This window comes from Clarias gariepinus, chromosome 11 (genome assembly GCF_024256425.1).
Source record: "Clarias gariepinus isolate MV-2021 ecotype Netherlands chromosome 11, CGAR_prim_01v2, whole genome shotgun sequence".
Classification (NCBI taxonomy): Eukaryota; Metazoa; Chordata; class Actinopteri; order Siluriformes; family Clariidae; genus Clarias; species Clarias gariepinus.
In genome coordinates, this window is record NC_071110.1 from 25,408,425 (window position 1) to 25,431,387 (window position 22,963).

At 38.2% G+C, this 22,963-nt stretch overlaps 2 protein-coding genes across 3 annotated transcripts; one reads left to right on the top strand and one right to left on the bottom strand.

Annotated features, from left to right (window-relative positions):
• Nucleotides 1–13,516: 13,516 nt before the first annotated feature.
• Nucleotides 13,517–16,243, top strand: rnf26 (ring finger protein 26). The gene is made up of 2 exons (XM_053506790.1): nt 13,517–13,933; nt 14,036–16,243. Exon 2 carries the CDS (start codon nt 14,129–14,131, stop codon nt 15,467–15,469), a length of 1,341 nt encoding a protein of 446 aa, XP_053362765.1. The 5' UTR covers nt 13,517–13,933; nt 14,036–14,128; the 3' UTR covers nt 15,470–16,243.
• A 2,721-nt stretch (nt 16,244–18,964) lies between these two features.
• Nucleotides 18,965–22,289, bottom strand: c1qtnf5 (C1q and TNF related 5). 2 transcript variants are annotated; one of them, XM_053506868.1, is made up of 3 exons: nt 22,134–22,289; nt 20,629–20,864; nt 18,965–19,978 (listed from the first exon to the last, which is right to left on the bottom strand). In XM_053506868.1, exons 2-3 carry the CDS (start codon nt 20,852–20,854, stop codon nt 19,452–19,454), a joined length of 753 nt encoding a protein of 250 aa, XP_053362843.1. In that variant the 5' UTR covers nt 20,855–20,864; nt 22,134–22,289; the 3' UTR covers nt 18,965–19,451. The 2 variants fall into 2 exon arrangements, with proteins under 2 accessions (XP_053362843.1, XP_053362842.1); XM_053506867.1 differs by lacking the exon at nt 22,134–22,289 and having other exon boundaries at nt 20,629–20,908.
• Nucleotides 22,290–22,963: the final 674 nt, after the last annotated feature.

Here is a 22,963-nt window from a genome sequence, read left to right on the forward strand (position 1 = left end):
GTGCTGCGGTCTGACGAGTCAACATTTCAGATAGATTTTGGAAATCATGGACGTCATATTCCCCGGGCTAAAGAGGAAAAGCACCATCAAGATTGCTATCAGTGTAAAGTTTAAAAGCCAGCTTCTGTGATGGTGCGGGTTGTGTTAGTGCCTGTGCCATGGGTAACTTGCACATCTGTCAAGGCACTATTGATGCTGTTACATACAGGTTTTAGTATGCCTCTATCATGCTCCTATCCAATCGACGTGTCTTTTTCAGGGATGTCCTTCTAACTTCAGCAAGACGATGCCAAGCTACATTCTGACGGGTTTCAATAGCGTGGCTTCATAGTAAAAAAAAAAGCAAAAAAAAGCAATCCAGACCTGTCTCCTATTGAAAATGTGTGGTGCATTATGAAGCACAAAATACGACAGTCCGGAGCGCAGACTGTTGAGCAACTAAAGTCATACATCAAGCAAGAACGGGAAAGAATTCCATCTACAAAGCTTCAACAATTAGTGTCATCAGTTCCCAAATGTTTATTGAGTGTTGTTAAAAGGACAGGTGACACAGTTTAAATATACTCGTCACGGCTATTTTGGACCATGTTGCAGGCATCAAATTCAAAACGAGTGAATATCTGCAAGAGACAATTAAGTTTACTTGACTTGAATTTGCAAAATCTACTTCTTTAAATAATGTCTACAATATAAAGTTATAATCAAATGAGTTTAATTTTTTTTTTTTTTTTTTTGCATTTGTTTTGCTTGTTTTAAAAAGGTTATCTCAAAGTCTGAAAGTGTTACATAGCTTTTACTGTCTATACCAAGTAATTAAAATCATTGTGAAATAGTTTGATCACTATATAAGTTCATGATATTAATTTCCCTAATCTTTATGATTTAAAAATAATTTTCAAATATAAAACTTGTGGTTAGTTTAATGACTATGTTTTACACAATTACATGGTATTACATGCTGATGGGTGACATCTAAAGTAGACATGGAAGGGGCGATGTCATGCCTTTCAGGAATCTGAAACTAGATATTCAACAAGTATCTAAAGGTCTCCTACTGTAAAAAAAAAAATAAATTGCCCACACATTGTATGTTAGCTGAAACAAACACTACATCAAAGCAAGCCTAAAAATAGTGTATTTGTTATATGTATGTCATTTAACACCTACTGTATGTCTTTATTTGGAATCAGTTGGCTGCTCTTATTTAAATCTGAATATAAATAGATCTACTGCAAATAATCCTCTATATGTTTGCTTTCAAAAAAAAATTCATTTAAAAGTCAAATGTGTATATAACAACACGGTTGAACAGGTGGGGTCGTTGGAGATCAGTAGTACCTATTGCATCCGTCATGATATGCTGATGACAGTCGTAGAGCACATTGTTTGCTCACCTGGGAAAACCTACAGTAGCTGTGTGCTGTAGATTTCTATTAACATACTGTATCAAGCAGTCTGTATGAACAAATATACATCTTGTTCCTGGTGTCACTAACATTTGCCATTTCCTGTTTCCTTTCCAACTTCAAGATGTTCACAAAAAGTGGAAAAGTGGACAAGACAATAGAGATTGAAAGATATAAATTACTGGGCAGAGGCATGTCCTGCCCATTCCTTTTCAATGTAAGTAGACAGAAGAGTTGTAAGGCCTTAGCTGCAAATGAAGGCTAGATTATTTAATATTTCATAGAGCAAAGTGACCGGAAAATTCTTATCTGAAAGTGCTTTGTGTATTATATTGAGACTGATTGATGGTCTTAGCCTGACACTAATGTTGTGAAGACAGAGCAGTGGAAAAAGCACACATTCTCACAGGCTATAGATGCTCATGAACCAAGTGTCTCTAGTAATATCAGTTGTTCATAAAGATATTTACTTCTCTCTTCATTTTCAAAACAAGTTACACCTTGACCCAAATAGGTGTCCACTTCTCATATAAATTCTTTTTTTTTTTTTTTGCTCTTAAAATCTTAAGCAGGAAATAATATAGGAGAAGGAAATGTTCCTCCCTGTTCTGTGTTTTCTTTCCACGTGTGTTTCATGTCAGGGTCAGACCTTATGGCAATGTTTTATTATAAAGGTCTATTTCAAGATAGGACAGATGATTGAAATATTACTCATCCTCTATGACACTTATCCCGTACAGGGTCACCGGTACCTGGAGCCTATCCCAGGAGACAGGATACACCCTGGTCAGGGTGCCAATACATCACACATACACACACACCAGCAGGAAACCCACCAAGCATGGGGAGAACATGAAACCCTCACGAACACTGACCCGAGGCGGGATTCAAATCCTCGACCCTGGTGGTGTGATGCCAAAGTGCTCAGCATTACACCACTACACACTAAAATATACCAAACTAATCATTTCAAATCCATTTTAAATCAAATGATTCAAATCTCCATGGACAGTGTGGTAACCTAAGCTAAGGCAAGATGGCATAATGATATTTGGTGCACTGGGCCATTTGTGTGTAGGGAAATTTTAACTGAAAGCAACACTTACTTTTCCACAGTCTGATTAACAAGTTTCATTGATTCAGACTTTTGCTTCATGTTTTATAGCGGGACTGTACAGGGGACGTGGCAATAGCTCCCAGTCGAGACCCTGTAAAGTGCCAGTGGTGCTGTTAAATGAAAAAAATAATAAATCAGACATTCCACTCGCTTATTGTTCACAGGAATGACTGCAGTGAGCTCGGCGCCATCTCGGCTGGGATTGTCTTAAAACATTTAAGACATTTGCACCATTCCGGTGTGTCTCGTCAGCATACAGCGATTAAAATCCTTCATAAATGTCAATCGGGTTTACTTCTGAGAAATTTCATCACAAGTCCAACAAATCTTGGATTCAACACTGTAAATCGTATTTGTCAATTTTATTATTAAAATGTCAAAGTTAAATCTGTGATCTGGTGAAAGGCTACTTAATATTCAATTATATTTCTAGAATTGACACAACTAATCCAAAACCTTTTACTATCTGGGGCTTTAAAAAAAAAAAATTTCAATGTTATGAACCACATCCATGTCTAGTGTACTGAGTCTAAACTAGGCACCAACTGCAGCTGAAAGTTGCACAACTTTTGGGTTATCAAAATTAATCTTCGAATAGTCTCTGCTTAGAAAACCACTATATCCTAAAGGAAGTCTGCAAATTCCTGCAGACATTATAACAGTGACCTTGTGGCCTGTAAGGTCTGTAGTTATTGTCTTTCAGGATGTGCCATCAACTTATTTCTGAGTGAAAACTATATGGGATATCCAGAACAAAAGAAGTAAGATGTAAAGTCAGATAGCATTGGTGACTGCCAGGCCACCTGGGACACATGGATAGGCAAGAATGAGCGGTGGATGAGTGTGAAATGGAAAAGCAACATTTTATTGCCTACCATTATGGTTTACTATTGGTACTTAGCAAGGAAATTAACAAATAGGAAAGCCTCATTAGCCCTGGCAGTCTTCTTCTCGGTTAATAAGCGGTGCTGCTTACATATATTCCATTTAACCTTTATGTAAATTTTGCATTTCTACATCATGGCCCATAGTTAAAGAACCCTATCTTCTTGATCTTGCGGTAAACAACTGATTGTTTACCGCTCAGTTGTCCTCTCAGTCATACATGAAAAAAAATGTCTGTCTTCCAGATGTAGACAGAAATGCGGCTGCATTCACTGCCCAGCTTCCCTCGGGTTCATACCATGGATGATTACACAATCAACAAGAATAGCACGTATTTCATGTCTTTGTCTTTCTCATCCCATCATCCATCCTCTGTATCTTCCTCTGCCTCTTTCCTTCTATGGTCTGACTTGTTCAATTGTTTAATTCCCCCCCAAGCCAGTATGTGACTGTGTAATTGAGAGAATAAGGAGAACTGACTGGATAATTTTAGAGAATTCTGTTTATACAGGTGAGATTTATTTTTCCCTCTCATTACCGCACGAGATTCAGAGTCACTAAAATGTTTGTGTTATCGCTCAGGAATGTTGGTGTTCAATCAAACACAGTGTGTATATAAATCCAAATAGTAACTGGGCATGTTATTATGTAAAAAAATAAAAAAGGACTTTTTGCATTATTGAATAAGTTTATTGGGTTTGAAATAAAGTAGAAATGTGTTTGTTTGTGATTGGGGCTGTGTATAAGATTTAAATAAGATTATAGGTATAACCACATCATAATCTGACATCTTAATATGACTAGGCTACATAACATCAGATTCTATGTCTGCAATTTTTTAAACATTTATATTAAACGTCTTCCTGCTAAATACGTGACTTTTTTTGTTAAATGCAACATTACTACAGATTTTCCCTCATTAGGGCAACTGTGCATGTTTCTTATCTTCCCATTTCGACTTATGGAAAGACCCTTCCTCATGTTCTAAGGATGACTTAAGAAGGAAATAGGAAATAAGTCATTCTTTCCATTCTGAACCCAGGGCATTTTGGCGTCATCCGTGAATGAGAAGAGGCTATTGTGTATAAAGCTCAAGAGTGTCTCTCCCAGAGTGAGGGGGCTCAGGGGCACAAGGGCATAGACATTTAAGCTCCCATTTACACAAGGCATCCTTACAAGAACAAGACCGGCAATGAGACACTAGTAACAACTCCCAAATTTTCACAAGACTGTTTCCATGGAGATTTTATAAAGTCACACAAAACTGTAGAAATATCTGAAATCACCTAAGGATTTTCACATTTCCGAGACCTCGTTTTGTAACACATTATGCAAAAAACAAATCCAATTGATTTTAATTTGATGTGAACAACTTTCTTATTAGCGAGCAGCAACATTCTCCATGTGCAGGGCACAATTTTGTACCAGTATGAAAAAACTGTCCTTGGGAAGGCAAATTTTCACAGACCAAAATATCAGCCCATGGGAATACAAGGTCCAATATATCAATATTTTTTTTACTTTGCCTCTCTCCATATCAGGCCCGTCCATGTTCACATGTGTTGCTCTTGGCTGGAGCGCGTGGGTTTATGTGTTATGTAAGGTCAAAGCCAGAGCTGACCCCAGACTGCACACCAGCAGTTTCTTCTGTTGACAGTTGGTGTTTTCCCACAGAAGCTTCTACATAACTGATTTACTCTAAACACTTCCATTTGCCTCTTAGTTCTCCTCATACTGTTTTTTGGCACACTAACATCACAGATCATTTAAAGCTCATATAGAAAGCTTCACAATCTATAGCAGACGGATGACTAAAAAAGACGACGCGCTACAAGAGGTTCATCATCTTACATAAAGTGCATGATGACAGTACGTAGTCATCAGAATAAAAATAACAGAAGCCATAATTTCAATGCAAAACATTATGCCCAAAATTGTATAGCTCTGGACCATTGGAGTATGATTCTGCAGGGTAGGACTCTTCATCATCCTCTCACCAGTTTAACACTGACAATCAATGTTTATATGTTAGCATTGTGGGGTGTTAATGTTATGGCTGATGGATGTAAGTTCTTCCATAAAAGTTATGTAGGTGAGAATCCAAAGCCAAACATTTTTTGCACTATATATTAATTAATAAATAAATAATTTACTCATCTGTATCTTAAAATAGAGTTTAAAAGGCTCTTAGAACTTTGGGAATTTGACTAAGGATGTAAGAATATTTGATTGTGTAATTTACATTGAGGGGCATGGTGGCTCAGTGGTTAGCACTGTTGAGGGTTTGAATCCCGTTGCTTGTCTAAGTGCGTGGAAAATTTACTCACAAAAATATTGCCTTCAGAAATATTCACCCATGTGGTAACTTTGGTAGAGTCCTAACCTGAAATTGAAAGGGGCTTAACTGCCTTATTTTTTACATTGAATTATCACATAGGTCTAAAATTTGAAGGAGAAAAATCATCAGCTTTGCTTATTCTGATTCCTGACTATCATATAGGCTGTTTTAAGGACTAAGTCTTACTGTAGGTGCTAGATAATATAAAAATGATGTGTTTTTGTTTGCATTTAAAATGGTTTCAAACCATGTAAACTGTAAATAGTTGCTTTGGACATATTCATTGAAAAACACCATTATCTACCATAGCTGTAACTCTTTCATCACTTTGGGTATACATCGGTCTGACAGCCTTATTCCAATCAAACGGGTAAAAAAAAACATACATACTGTGAATAAATATAAAGCGCTTAATCGTCAGCTAGTGTGATCACTTGATGACAGCTAACCACCCCTTCACATTTCCAAAACAAAGGCTACCATGAAACAATGTCAAAGAGACACAGTGTATCAATCCACCCTGTTTACTCATCCTGCATTGAATGGGCTCTAACCACATCATTATACATTGTTGCAACAAACATTATCTAATTGATATTCTAAAGAAAGGATTAGTGTATTTCCAATCTTACCCACGTTGCACACAATCAATGTGTTTAGCGTGTTGGTATATAGAAAGTGTATGCAGACAACATCATATATGTTCACACACAGACAGACACACACACACACACACACACACCGATTACACACACACACACATTAGCCATACAACGCAAAACATTATGCCCAGTCTTGTGTAATTTCTCTTATGCTGACTGGGCAGCTCTAGACCCTTGGGGCATGACTCCACAAGACCTCTGAGGGCGTGCTGTGGTGTCTGGCACAGGGACATTAGTGGTGCTGTGGGCTGGGTGGTGGGGCCTCCACGGAGCAGACTTGTTTGTCCGATGCATCCCATGGGTTCTCAATTTAATCGTGATCTGGGAAGTTTGGCTTAGCAGCCTTGGGCTCTTTGCCTGCTGAGCTCTGTGTGCAGTGGACTGTGGTGCACTGGGTGTTCTCAGACTATTCTATCTTGTACAGCATTGGGTTTTTTTTCCCCGACAATTTGTACTGCATTGGCTTTTCTGTAGGATTGGAGCAGATAGGCTGGCCTTTGATTCCCACCGACATGGGTGATCGTTGGGTGTCCATGATCCTGTCACCACTTTAATGGTATATAACCGATAAGTTAAGCAAAGTTAAGCATGGTTTTCACTGTTATGCTTATGACACACAGTTATGCCTCCTGCCTAATCCTGACAAGACTCTGGTGCTAGGACCACATGCAGCTAGAAGCAAGATTTTTAATCATTCAGTAACTCAGGATGGCCTTTCTGTTTCATAAAGTGCAACAGTATAAGACCTTGGTTTAATTGCAATCTGCCATGTGAAGCTCATGTAGATAATATTACCAGGAAAGCATTCTTTCACCTCAGAAATATTGCCAAGATAAAGAATATATTGTCACTAAACGGTGCAGAAAAACTAGTTCATGCTTTTATCACCTCTAGGTTGGACTATTGTAACGCCTTACTGTCTGTTTGTTTCAACTAGGTGCATAAACAAGCTTTAGTTAGTCCAGAATGCAGCAGCGAGAGTCCTCACTAGAACCAGAAGATACGAGCACATCACTCCTATCTTATCCATATTGCATTGGCTGCCTGTAAAATTTCTTATTTATAAGAGGATCGGAAAAACAGTTCTTTAAAGTGTGGCGCCCTTTCTTTGATTATGTTGATGCCTTTAAATGATGCCCTATCATTGATTTGAATGCCCTTGTTAATTTCTGTAAATTTTATTTTATTTTTTATTAAATTCTTTTTATTATTATTTATTTATTTATGTATGTATATATATATATGTGTATATGTATATATATATATATTTTTTTTTTTTTTTTTTGCTGTGATAGACTTGTATATACGTATATATCTGTACCCTGTATTTTTTATCATTATCATTTGATTGATATATTTATTATTTCTTTTTGAAATAATGGACAGCATGAACGCCATCCTGGGAATTTGTTGGTAAGGGTTGGGGGATTGTGAAATGCGATTTTTATAAATGGATTTGCCTTAGGTAACAGAACAGATCTGTGGGACTCATGGACGTAGAGTATTATGGTGAACTGGTATGTTTAGATGCTGTATTCTCCACTATCGTTGATCACTCATGTTTGTTGACGGTGGAGTGACTGGTTGCTTTACATCTCAGGAAGCCCTCATGTCTGTGTTTCCTTCTGGCTCTCCCTTTTAGTTATGCTGTTATAGTTAGTTCTGCCGGAGTCCCTGCTTGCACTCTGCACTATATATACATTCACCTTATACACTGTGACCATACCTAACTGTTATGTCTTCTCTTCTTTTCTCTTTCCTTTCATTTTTTCTCTTCTCTACTCCACTCTCTCTCTCTCTCTTTCTGTCTCTCTACCTGTCGAGCTACACATGCCGCTGCTTAGCTGCCAGTGATCCAGAGCCACTCTGCCCTCTGGTCCTGTCTGACTCATCCTCGTGCCCTGCTGCTGGTTGTAGATCTTGTCAGATGGAGACCCTGTGTTTTCTGCTTGGGACGTATGTGGTGACTGGGGACAGTTCCACTTTACCATGAAGATGCTCCTGCCCTCTACTGATGCACACAGCTGCTCTCTGAGGACTTGTGACTGCAGTCAGTCAATGGTTCAGGACTGGAATTTCCTACCTGAGTCTACCTGAGTCTCCAATAATGAACTGCAATTCATATTAACTTAAAGATGTCAAAAGTCACCATAACCCTTGGCTTGCTCAGGGACAATCTAATCAATATGCGTATCCTCACATTTCATACACATTTCCATTTTTTTTTTTTGATTCTGTAAAACAGCTTTTTGCGACATGACCATTGTTAAAAGTGCTATATAAATAAATTGTAATTGAATTGATTTAAATGGATGTCTTAAAGTTATGGTTGATAGTAGTATATATTAGGGCTGTCAATATTTACACGATAACGCATGTAATTAATCTTGAAATTTTAATACATTAAATTTTTTTACACAAATTAATTATATGACCAAGCTTGACCGCATCACTGTTACCCGGCTGGGTGTGAAAATGGCATGTTTAGCACAGATAAGAAAGATGATAGAGGAAACATCACCAGGTGGGCTGAGCGCTACTGTAAGTTTCATTATTAAAAAAAACTTCTAAATAATAGTTTGAATAAAACCAAAGATGTGTGCGCAAGCTACCTTCAAGAGGAACTATTTTTACAAAAATACATTAAGTGTAAGACCTGGGAGTGGTGGCTCAGGTGCCTAGGGCTCTAGGTTTTTGAGCCAACCAACTAGTGAGGTTGGTTGCCACACTCCATACTACCGAGTCACTGTATACAGTGCTGGTCCCAATCGAGAAATTTGAAATAAAACATTTGTTAATGTTAATGTTTGAGATATTATGAAACTGCATAATCTGTTCCCTCTAACCAGTTTGTCATGCTTTTTTTAATTCCAACATTACACATGTACAATACAAAGACATCTAAGAATTATTTTTTTTTAACAATGATTAAAAAATGTTTAATAGAACTGATATATTCAGTATATGAGAGAGAAAGAGAGAGAGAGAGAGATATTGTTTTACTGCATTGTTGTTAGTTGTAAAAATTGTATACTTATACAGTATATAATTTAAAAATTGTTCACTTAGTTAGTCTAAACTGTAATATGTAAATAAAACTCTATATCTGCATCACACACACCCAAACGCTGAAATGTTTTGGGAAAATTGCTGCATGTGTTAGATTGAAAAATAAAAACCACTGTCAAAAAGCAGTTTTTAAATCTCTTGCTGACTAAAGAAGGTTTTCTTTTATGTCTCTTATTTCTTTCACTTATTTTATTTTTTTCTTTTTCTGCCTGCTATTCCTTTTCAATTTATGGTTGTAAAACTAAGTGAAGCTAGTGAATATTTACTGTATGTAGGGCATTTTTTAAAGGCATAAAACCTATAAAGAATTATCTGATTGTAATATTAAATATTTAATATTTCTAGTTTTCCATGTACTATTAAAAGTCTCTTGATGTTCCGCTTGATGTAGCATCTGATAAATTAACAAAATGTTGTCTGGACTAATGCCATAGAAAAACAACTTTCCATCTTCTTCAAAGTACTTTTTAAAAATGTAATACTTAATTTTTGGAGGTCTATTAAGAAATCTTGCAATTTCTTGTGAAAACCTGGATATTTGTTTTGTTTGGATTAACTATAAAAGATTTAGAGACAATAATTTTTTTTTTTGCTTTTGACAACTAAAGTAGTATAATAGCTGTTTTGTTCAAAAATCACTTTTCCGTGAGTACTACTTTAAAAAAAGTTTTTACAAATTAAATGTTTTCTATACTTTCTGTAAGGTCTGTAAATAAATAGGTAAATAAGAAAATTATTATTAAAGAAACAACATAGCAAAACATACAGTAAAGCCTTTTCAAAGGCCTACTGTATTTAAATTAAATTCTCTGTTTGGTGGACATGAGGATGTCATGATTAGACAGTTGGAGATGTGTAAACAAATTTGTAAGGCATTTGTTAACATTTTTCACTTTTTGCATGATTTTGTGATTTTGTAGAATATATGATTGCTAAACACTACTGTAAATATGAATTATAAAATGTAAATATGAATCTTGTCAGTTCAGCTGTGGGTTTTTATCACACACAAGAAGGAGCTTTGAAGATATTCATTTGAAAATCTGAAGATCAGTTCATTTAATGTGTGGAATGAGGTGTGGCTCCTATTTGAGTGGAATAAAAGCTTAAGATTTAGATAAGGTGCTGTAGCCAGACCAAAAAAAGGGCCGGGATGTAGCATTATATTTTCCTAAAGAGAGATTTAGCTTGTGCTCAAAAAGAAAACGCTTTTATAAAACACTGTCTACTTACAAAGTCTTTTTCTCTCTCTCTAACTATCTCACTCACTGCATGTGTGTGCCTGTGCATGTAAACAATTGAAGTTGAGCTAACTAGGCCTTGGTGATAGAACATTAAATATGTATATTGCGATAGACATTTTGTCAATAATGATAGAAAAATAGTTCAATAGGATGGCTGGCTAAAGGCAGTGCATTAAAGAGACGAACTGTGCGTCTCGGTTCCTTCCTTTAAAGGATGCATTTAAAGGCTGATTATGTCATAGTGTTGTAACTAAGGCTGTCAAATTTTTAAAGGCTCAGGATCTGCACATGGGAACGCCCCTCAAATAAACCTCACATACAAAGGTATCCACTAGTATAGCAATAAATGTAAAGAAAACATTTTAAAATTAAAGAAAGTGGGGATTTATGTGAAATCTCCATGAGAAACAGGTTTTCTTAAAACGTAGTTAGTGTTACACAAGGTTAACCAACAGTAGTTTGGCTCTGTGGATCAGACCAAAGGTTTGGCCATCGCGGTCACACAATCACCAGACCACATACGCTATGACCTCAGAAATGAGACACAACAGCAGCAGTGTGGAACATGAGGGAGAAACTCTCAAGGACAGGTTAGCTTATCATTGTGTCAGTTTTTTGTGCTCTGGTGTGTGTGTGTGTGTGTGTGTGTGTGGGTGTGTAAACTCTGTGTGAGAACAGTTCCAACCAAAACCAGTTACAACTAATGAACTTCACATTTTACTTATATTATTATACTTACTGAGTCATAGAGTTTATTTTCCTAATATTAATTGCATCTGATTATTTTTTGGCCAATATACGAGCTTTCTTTATTTATTGTGACACAAGGTAAGATTAATTATCCTTATTTATTTTTCAATTTTTATCTCCTATGTTCTATAAGAAAAACTGGTCTAATTAAACCACATTTCTTTTTTAAATAGCATTTTATTAGCTCATTAAAATTATCAATAATTATTGAGATCGATTAATATGGAAACATATATCGTGATGATAAGTTTGTTTTTGCCATATCGCTCAGTCCTAGAGATAACTACCACAGCATTGAAAGCACCTTTTTTTTTGCTTTGTTGTGTTACGCTAGTGTTTGTAAACACTAGCGTTATGCGCCCTCTAGTGGCGCATTGACAAACCGTCCACCAGATATGATTATTATACCGAGATCAGAGACCATGCGTGTACTGTATGTTCCTAATTTAAAATTTACATCAACAATCATTTAATTCTTACACCAACCAGCATAATTTTTTTTATTTTTTATAATGCAAATGATTATGTTTTACACAATTTACCCAAGTTCATATGTTGACACACACACCTTTTTTTATTTCATACTTTATTTTTCACAATGCTGCTGTCATACCCACACACCTTAATTTTATAACTCCATTTTATAATTTTATACTTTACACTCTATACCTCTCAGAATACAATTATACTTTGCACATTCTGTTAATCCTGTGCAATTAATATATTTTATTATATTTTTATTTAAATTTTGTATTATTCTGTCATTTGTATATTACAAATAAATTTGTAATTTAAAAAAATGTATATTGAAAATTCTATCTTAAGTTTCTCTAAGTACTCTGTAAGTATTCTCTAGTGCAACTTTTTTGTAGTGGAATCATTCTTTTCTATTCTATTCAAACAGTTGTATTAGCATTTTACTGCTGGTGTTGTATACGTGACAAAATTTGAGTTTTATTTGAATTAGATTTTGATATGCGTATTATTTAGTAAAAATAGGAGAAAAATCTGCTCAGTTATGAATTACGATTCTTTAGTGTGGCGATTCACGTATCGCCACACTGACAAACAGATTTAAAAAATATATTTTTTTATTTTTATAATTGAGATAATCCGGTCGATTGATCAGTGACCAGAATTGGCTGGTTTTCAGTTTGATAGGCCGTGACTGGTGATCGGACGATTAGCCTCAGATATAAACAATTCTGTACTAAGCACAGAAGCTTCCAAGTGGTAGGAGTAAATTATTTGTCTAAGTTTATAATTTAGAATAATAATTTTGGAGGATGACAGTGATCTGTACTCCTTAGTAACAATGTAGCCTTTATTATTATTATTATTATTATTAGTTAAGCTTTTCTTTTTCTTAATTTATCCTGAAATTGTGGCTCAGTGGTATTGTAGGTATTTAGCCTGCCATGCGAAAGGCCAGGGTTCGATTCCCAGCCATTGCCCAAACCCCAGGTACTGGATGCCGTGCCGGTCCCAGGGGAAATGGGAGGGTTGCGTCAGGAAGGGCATCTGGTGTAAAACCTGTACCTTGTATCTGCGGACCAAATGGTTGCTATGGCGACCCATAAGCAGCCGAAAGACCAACAACAACAATATTTTAAGTTTGTTTGCATTGTTTAAATGCTAATATAGTAACATTATAAGGAATAGACTACAGATAATTAATCATTAAACTTTTTTAAAAAGGTTTAGAATTGTAACCAAATCGAGGGGAAATGCAATATTGTTATCGAATTTGCACCGGTGTATCGTGATAATATCGTATCGTCAGGTGACTGGTAATTAATATACAGTATTGTGTACCTTTTTGTTTGTTTGTTTCTGTCACTGTTTTATAAATGTCTTTGCGACATGAACAGCAACAGCAAAATCAACAATTTAACATCATAATAATTATGATAAAGTGAGCTCGATATAAAATAAACGCTTTATCTGGTAGTCACGTCAGATACACATTACCCATAACTCCACGCGATGGTGACACAGATTCTGCGCAATATTAGCGCAGAGTTGGTGCGCGCTAACGCTTGGAAACGACATGGCCGTTAGTAATAGCAGGTAGCTGATGGCTAACAGAAAGTAAAAAAAAAAAAAGCACACACACACACACACACACAGTCGGAATCAGTGTAGGGGTATACTGTGGTCCTGTGACAGAAAGGCGTTTCTCGCTGCCTGTGGCGCGGTGGGAACACGGCAGTGATAAGGAGCGTTAACGCTGCGGGTTTGTAACAGCCTGGCTAACGACTGAGCAATGCGTGCCTGTTCAAATGTAAACATCCGGCCGCTGGTTCGCGCATGTTTGTGTCGTATGAAGCAGCTTGTTTTAACATCTCTACCGGCACCTGATTAATTCATCAATGTGTGTGTAAGCCTGATGAAGAGCTTCCTGCATTGCTGACATTTTATAAGCAGCGCCCTGTGTTTGACTTCTGCAGGGTTTCCAGACTGTAAGTTTCTTGTTGCTAGTTGCAGTTATTACTGGTTTACTTGCTGACCTTTGGCTCGCTGCAAGCTGTGTGTTAACAGTTCTGATCATTATCTTCATACAGTGGAGATAAAACGCGGACCAGAAGCCTTCAACTGCACCACCAGGATGATGAACATCTGACTGCATTCGAATGAAGTGAGCTGAGATCTTCATTATGGGTTTGCTTCACTTTGTCTTCAGCGCCTTTGGAAAATGCATTGATCTCATCTGCCTGCTTTTGGACGTCAATTACATGGTAGTGAACTCCTTGGTCCGGTTATTCGCAGCGCTCATCCATCTGATCGGCACTCTCCCCACGCTGCTCACTAATTCACTGTTGGAATGTGTGGATCTCTGTCTGTTCTGCGCAATCACCATGATGGACGGAATGACCGCCGTGACCCACAACGTGATCGGAGGCTGGATGCAGCTCCTTGGCGGATTGCTTGAAAGCTGTAAGATGATGGGCTACCTTTCCACGCATGTACTGCTGCGCACCAAAGAGCTTCTGCACCGGGGGCTGCTCTCCGGACAAGGCCTGCTGCGGCAGATCTGTGAGGGCTGCGGCATCGTGTTTAGCCTTTTGCTTTACTTCATCAACACCATCGTTAATCTCCTTCTCATTGGGACGCAGAACCTGTACGCCTTGCTGCTCGGCATGGTCGAAGCTGTAGCCAGCCCTTTACAGAAAGCCCTCGAGTTGGCCTTGACTGTCCTTACGTTCTTCTACAGCACATTGGTGGGCACCTCACTTCTGCTCTGGACACCGTGCAGACTTGCCGTGGAGTTTTTGAGCTCTCTAGGACAACTCTTGATCAGCATCTTTTTGCTGAACTCCTATGGGCTCCTGTTAACCATAGCCATAATCTTAAGTGCCGCTGTGTACCTGAATCCTGCTTTATGTCAGAGTGTAGTTCAGCGAATAACTGACTATGTTAACTTGGCGCCCGCTTTGCAACGGCTCCAGAGAACGCGACAGCGGTTGTACTTGCTGGAAAGACACTTGTGGCAGGGTATAGCCTGGGTGCACAGTCGTCTTGGGCTTTGGATGACGCTCGCAGGAAGGGGGACTATCGCAACTGAAGATGGGACAGTTCAGGATGTCAACCCGCAACGGGAAGACCCTACCGAAAGAGAAGAAACTAGGGGTGAGAATGCGGGAGACGAACCCCAGGCGCAACCGCCACCTCCACCGCCGCCACCACCACCTGCTCCTGAACTCCTAGAGCGGACACATCCCAGTTGCAGCTCACGGAAACCTCTGCGGAAAATGGCGTCAGAGGACAGCTGCAAAGCTCCTCCCACTGAGAACCTGCTCACGCTCCTTCAAGAGCAGGAGGAGAGAAAGAAGTGTGTCATATGCCAGGACAGCACCAAGACCGTTGTGCTTCTGCCATGCCGCCACTTATGCTTATGCAGAGACTGCACCAACATCTTGATGCGCCAGCCCATCTACCAGCACAACTGCCCACTGTGTCGCCACATGATCCTTCAGACTATGGATGTCTATCTTTAAACGACTGTTTCTTTAACATAACGATGAATCTCAGGTTAACGATGCACGGCTAGTTTCCTGTCGTAAGCTGCGTTAGTCAGTAAGGCTGTGTGAATATGTTGTCCATTCCACTGTGCTGAATCTTTTGCTAGAGTCAATTGTAAATACACATGAACATTCCCTTTTATACACATACATATGGTGAGGCTTGTAGCTATCGCACAGCCCTTTTTGTATGCGTTTTTCCCTCTCTAGGATTTAGCTTTTGTATTGATGCACACTAAAGTTTTATACTGGAGTGCTGAAAACTTGATTGTAAGTTTTACTCGGAGTAAGAACTGAAAGATGAGCTTATTTAATTTTACTGCAATCCGAAACAGTGTATGCACTATTCATTGGCCTAAATCTGAGCTCTCATTAGGCACATATTTGTGACGCTGCCATATAATGTGAATAGCTTGTTTTTGCTTGACCACTCGAATCACCAGATTTCTTTCTACAAATTTCATTTGTTAAAATGGTTTATCGATTTGCTCCGAGTACCCGTTCAGCACATCATGTTTTACTATTCCTGGAAGCCATTTTTGTTTTAAAGGGTCTTGTGTTAAAAATAGTTAATACCCAAGCTTTCTGTTAATCCACTTTAGATATCGATGTTTCGGTTTAGTGTGTTCGTTTTGTGTCCTTGGATAAATATTATCGATTTGTGCAATATGAAACTTAAACATCAAAAATCCAAAATCTTTCATGTTATTCTGTTATAAAGGATCATATTAAAGAACCACATTCCAGGAATGTTGATATGATCAATCCTGAAACAAATTATGTGCAGGTAATTGTTTCGTCAGTTATACATAAAAAAAAAAAAATTGTCTGTATGTTTACTGTTTAAATCCTAAAACAACAAACAATCAAGGTAATACCATGAGCTTTAACACCGTTGTTAATCCTTGGGCTGCTCCCGGTGAGGGGTGGACCATCCCATCCGCACACAAATGGTACGGGTTTTACACCAGATGCCCTTCCTGATGCAACCCTTTCATTTTATCCAGGCTTGGGACCATCACTGAATTCAGTGGAATTCAGTGGCTTTAGTGTTTATTGTTAGCACTGTTGCATGGTATTCACTGCATTGTGTTTTGAGCAGATTTACCAAACAGATATTAACCAAATACAGCAGTTTGTCATGTTTTTTGTTTTGTTTTGTTTTTAAATCCACTTCAGGTTTTTGCAGATTTCTTTTTAAAATGTGTCCAAATTGTTATGCAGACTGAGGCCTGCTCAGAAAAAAAGATACACTGAATTAACTAACACTGTGTCATTCCCACGTAAATTTAAAACATGGTCTGAACAGGCTGATGTACTGTAGCATCCTGTGTTTGTGTGTGTGAATGATCAGAAAGAATCAAAATAGAGGCCACTTATTGATTATGCTGAGTGTGTTTTATTTCATAAAGAGGTTCTGCTTGTACTGATCATGATTACCTTTGGGTATCATGGTGGGGAAACTTTTTCATAAATGAGAGTTTTAAAGGCTCTCCACTACTAAATATTAAACTACTTCTGATGTGCTTAGCAAATTTGGTGCAGCTTCTTTTGTCTGTTGTACTTATACAAGGGTGGCACAGAAAGTAATGCAAAAGTGAGCATGATTAATATTTTTATTATTATTAACTGACGTACAGTACTTTGCAAAAGTCTTAAGCACCCTGTGTTTTTTTTTGTTTTTGTTTGTTTGTTTTTTGTAAGTTATACATGTATATTTTATAACTTCATTAATAATTCAGGATGGAAACTTTTTTAGGCTGTGAAAGAGAGAAAAAGTTTTGCAAGCGTGAAAAAAAGAATAGGTGGGACAAAGTCCTCAGAATGACTGTGGCTGGTTCTGCAGGATGTTCAGTAAAACTAAACATCTGGTTTCTTTACAAAGGTGCTCAAATTGTACCTGAGACTATATTTTAAGCAAAGGCTTGTCACACTAATTATTGACTTTGTTTCATTAATTATGGTCTACTGTTTTTTTTTTGCTCAGTACTGTAGGTCATTCAAATCACACCTGCTGCTAAGGAACCTCTTCTTTATCTGAAGGTATTGTTGAAGGCTGTTCAACATAGTCCCCCCTCTGAAGCGATGCATTTGCACTATTGCTAAACCTCAATCTCCTATCTTATTTAAAAATTCTCTTGGTCACATTTACTGCGTGATTTGTCCTCAATGTTGGTTTACATTTTATCCATCTGTTGCTCTTGTCAAGGGTGTTATCTCCATAAACATTTCATAAACATTGCAATGGAAGCCCGTCATCTGTGACAAAGGGGGCATTCGAGTGTTGGGTACTCTACTGACACATTTGAACGACCTATGTCAGTTAATAAGAAAAGGTATGCCCACTTTTGTATTACGTTGAGCATTCTTTTTAGAAGTCAGCACTTTTTTGTTTGATGTTACAGTTACATTAGTAATTGTTATAAAGGCATTTTATCACACCAAGATCATTGTGCTGCGCTGCTGCCACTCTCAACTGACAGTAGAAATCAATGTTAAAGTAAGATACCCACTAAAGTAAGATTTCCACAGGCACATTCGACAAAGATTTGGGATTAAACAGCCCAGGAGCTGTTTAACCACTTATTAAGACTATGAATAAGAGCATAAATCGATGCACTCATAGTGGCCCCTGTACAAGCCCGTGCAGGCAGTGTTATTGTAAAGAGCTTTCTTGTAGGAAAATTATAACTACAGGACAATATTTAAGTAATAAATTGATGCCAGTGTTTAACTGATGTTTTGCAATTAAGTGACAATGTACATAAAGTACAGATCTTTACTGCAATTAATTGTAATACTTTATTAAAGGGATTTTATTTTATACTAAACAGACCAGACATACAGTCACCTCATTCTCTTATTAATCTCATTCTTCTGCTCTGACTTCACCCACAATATAATGATTGAGAATTAACAACGGACAGATCCAAGAATGATTCCTGATGAGTAACTCGGAGTTAAAGTCTGATGTCAGACACTGTCAGACTGTTGTATGTAATGTCTGCTATAAATAATAAGACATAGTTTCAACATGTTAGCTCATTTAAGTTCCTTGAACTCATGGAAATGACCTTTTCATTTCTTCTCTCTCTCTAAAAGAAAAGTTGCAAAAAAATAAAAAGTTCCATACATGACCCTGCCAGCTGAAGAGACAGAGAAGGAAGGAGAGATGTGTATGTATGTGTGTATGTGTGTGTGTGTGTGGTTGGTTGAGGGCAAGGGTGGCAGGCGTACAGGTTATTTCGTGTAAGCCAGTAATGTTACAGCTTTTCCTGTTAAAGGGTTTTAATAATGGCCTTTGGTGAAATCATTATACCAGAGAACATCTGTGACTTGGCATGAACACGTCTCCATTCCAACCAAAGCAACACGCAGCTCGCCTTAAAGAGACACTTGTTTCTTTTGTTTAAATCAATTCAGCGGTCAACAAGTCAGTGATAAAAATAAAACGAAATAAAAGTGAATGCATTCAGTCTTAAAGATGGATTTTTATTGAAGCCATAATTCAAATGTGTTTTGATATCGTTTAAAAAACATTAATATTTCTGCACTAGTTTATACTGTATTATTGTGTCATTTTATGTTCTCACTGACAAATATAATATGCAAAAGCTATTGGTCTTTTATGTAATACTTTATTTACGGACAATTACATCATGTCCAAGTGTGGCTGAGCAAACTGTCCATTTGGAAAAGATATTAAAAAAGCGCAAACAGGGCTTTTTAATATAGTCACTGGACTCTAATTGTTGATCAATTTTGATACATACAAAAAGGAAAATTTGATTTGTTTTTGTCCACAAGACCATACTTCCATTTTTCTTTTCCAATTCCATCATAACCTTAAGACACTAGCTTATTTTCTAGAATTTCAAATTTGCTAACAAAAAATCTTTGTAGCGCTCTGAGTATAGGCATTTTGGGGTAAAGGCCAAAAGTAGTATGTACCTTCGATCTAAGCAAATACAGCAGAGTTTTTCCAATCAGAATACACCAGGAAGCCAGTGAAAGTGCTGTCTGTCTTCGGGCTGGAGTAAAAGCCTGTATACTCCCCCAGAGCCATCTGCACCCACACCTGATCACCAGGAATGAGATGCAGCAGAGTGCCTCCGGACAGTGAGGCCGGCTTGGACCAGTTGCCAAACATCTGGAAGTAGGAGCCCATGGCATGTCCATTCTTCATCAGGTCGAACTGGAGGCTGGAGCGGTACACAGTGGCATGGACGGCAAAATAGTAAACACCTGGCACCCTGCATGTAAAGCGTCCGGTCTCGGCACTGTAATCTCCCTGCTCGTTCAGGATGATTTTGTTAAAGCGTACAGCATCCCCTGCTGGTAAAGGCGTGCTCATGGTTTGGGATTCAGACAACTTGGCACTGAATGCTGACTTCGGAGCCACCGCACACTCTCCGGGGGGTCCCTTCTCACCTTTCTCTCCTGGATCGCCTCTGTCACCGGTCAGGCCCCTCATGCCTGGCTCACCTGTGAGATATTAACACAAGTAGAGATGTTTGGGCTTTTTCAACTGAATGTGTGTGTGATTGTTTCCCTGCTTGTTCCAGTGATGGATTGTACTTCACATAGTGCCCCGACTTCCCTGGGCTAGTCCTTAGGCCTCCCATGACCCTGAACAGGATAAGCGGTATAGAGAATGAATGAGTGAGTGAGTATTGTTAGTATTTACAATATGTGCTATAACGCTATGTACGTTATTGCTGTTGTTATAATTCATTTATCTACACAAACTATTTTAATCTAATCAGGGTTGTACTGAATGAACACCCTATCAAATGAGACCATTTTTATTGCACCTATCCATCTACGTAGGATACTGTAGTCCAACTACGGACCTTGGAGTCCAATGGTGACCATTGTATTTATTTCTATTTTTACAACTGCGGTAAGATCTCTCGTTAAAATTCATAGCATTTACACACTATGAGCAATTTGGAATTAACAAATAGCCTAGCCTGCATGTCTTTTGATTGTGGGAGAAAACCCTCAAGGAGAACAAGCTCACATAACCTGAGGCGGGAATCAAACCCAGCCCCTGGAGGTGTAAAGCAACAGCGCTAACCACTAATGTGGTCATCATTGCTGTTTTAACCTTCATTAAGCCAATATACACATACCAGGTTCTCCACGATCTCCCCTTTGACCTTTCTCCCCCACTGGTGCATCTCGGCCATCTCTGCCATCTCTGCCTGGTTGTCCTGGCCTGCCGTGCAACCCTGGAGAACCTGGGATACCTGGGCTGCCCATACACAGACTGTGAATCTTATTATCCTCAAGTGGACTTGAACAGTGTGCCAGCACAACAAGAAGGAGGGAGAGGGCCCAGGACTGGAGAGGTGTCATTTCTTTAAGTCTGTCAAAAGAGTTAGACTGAATGAGCATAAGATGGACTGCTTTTGCACAATATTAGTAGTTAGTTAAGACAGGCTTGGAAGTCATTCAGCGGTGATGTGAAAAGCACAGCTCTCGAATAGCAAAATATTATTTCCAACTCATTAAAAAAAGCACGCCAGGGGAAATTCGATGATGCTCCATAATGCTTGAAGAATGAGCTTGGCTTAAAGTGTCAATGCCGAAAGCATACAAAAAATGAAACAATAACAACTCGGTTTATTTACATATCCTCCCTCATATGAGGGAGAAGGAATAAAAAAAGCACATTGGTTCGTGTCTCTAGCATGAACTGAAGTGTATAAAGTCACTGAAATCACTCCATAATCTGCATCATCAGCAAAACAAGCGCAAAGCGCTCAGCTATTGGTGGATTTTCATGATTTGCCCCGGGCTGCATGCTTCTAAGACTTCACGCCTGCCTATAAATCAGTGGGGTCCTCTGCATGACTTCTGTTTTTCTCACACAGCTGGTTCAAGTAAAACTAAGTAAAGTGCTGACTCAAATTAACAGAACACAGACCATCAAAGCACGCCTCAGAAAGCAGACAAGACCAGGAAAGAACAAACAGCTTTCTCTTTTTTTTTTTTCTTTTAGAAGAAGAACAGAGTGTTTGATTTCAGCAAAACTAATGCTATCTCAAGAGACATGCTTTATGCGTGTTATTGTTTAAGGACACGCCAAAACAGAATAGAACAGTTCTCGGGAACTGCCTCGTGTAAACCATCACAGCAAATCAGTGCCAAAAGGAAAGCCAACCAGAGCCAAACCCATATCAATCCTATAGCAAGCCAGTGCACAGGACCACAGGTCAACTGGTATACTTGAAATGTTTTAACTTTCCTGGTGCTGTAGAAAACAGATTATAAAAGGTTGTGGAAGCTCAGAGAAGCTCAATGCTTTCTCTTTTTCTTTCCTCAAAGTAAAATAGCATGATGAATTTAACAAGGAATTTGGGAGGAGATACAGAAACATCACTGTCTTAAGGCTCAAAAGATCTACTGATACTGCGTTCAAACAGTAAGTGCACTTTATCCCATCAAATTACGAACAACAGATGATAAATCTGACTCATGACCACATGATACATGGTCAAGACATGTTAGTCAAACAACCCAAACTGGCCCTGTTCTTAAAAGGCTTTTTAGTACTTTAGTTAGCAGGGTCACAACACATCCGTCGCAATGTCACATACCTGCAAATACAACAGAAAAATGAGAAAGAACTTACCATAAATTCTTCAGAACTTAGACGGGACAGTTTCTGAGCAGAGAGAGAAACAAAAACAGTGGACTTTGGTGTCCCAGACTGGGGAGCCTGGGAAAAAGTGAGCACTCTGACGCTTGAGAGAGGAAATGGGAGCCCAAGCCAATTAGAAAAAGAGGGAGGGTAGGAGACAAGGATCGAAAGAGAGAGAGAGAGAGAGAGAGACAGAGAGTCTGAAGGAATGGTGGAGACAAGAACAATGACCTATAATCTCTGTGAGCGAGAATTCATGTGGGCTACAGTCTGAGTATCTCACTTTGTGTGATTAATTACTAAAGAATGAAAGCACAGAGGAATCAGAGCACTGTGGTCACTGGGACAAACCAAATGCTTGGTCTAGAGAAAGGTAACAAGTGCAGTAAAAAAAGTCATTTGAACCGAATTATTTCCCATTTCTCATTATTTATTGCAATATTTAAGCCTAACAGTTTACGATAAAAGATCTGTCTCTGTTGTTACCACCTTAAGCTGCCAAAACCATCTTTCCACATCTTCAACGTCTGGCTCGCAGCTGTTACTCTAAAATGTGTTGCTGGCTCTACTGTAAAAAGGGACATGGATCCGGCCCATTAATACATCCCTTTATAAACTGAGAAGCTTATAGTCAGTTAAATCTACTTCTCATGTTGAAACTTGGAATACAAATAAACATTAAAACTTTAACACTTCTTGAAGTGAAACTTAGCATGGTCTTACAATTTTCTGAAAACATATGACAATATGTGGTCTTATGAGATTTGCACTTCCTAAAAACACCCATCTATTATTCAATCCATACAATCTGAATGGAATGG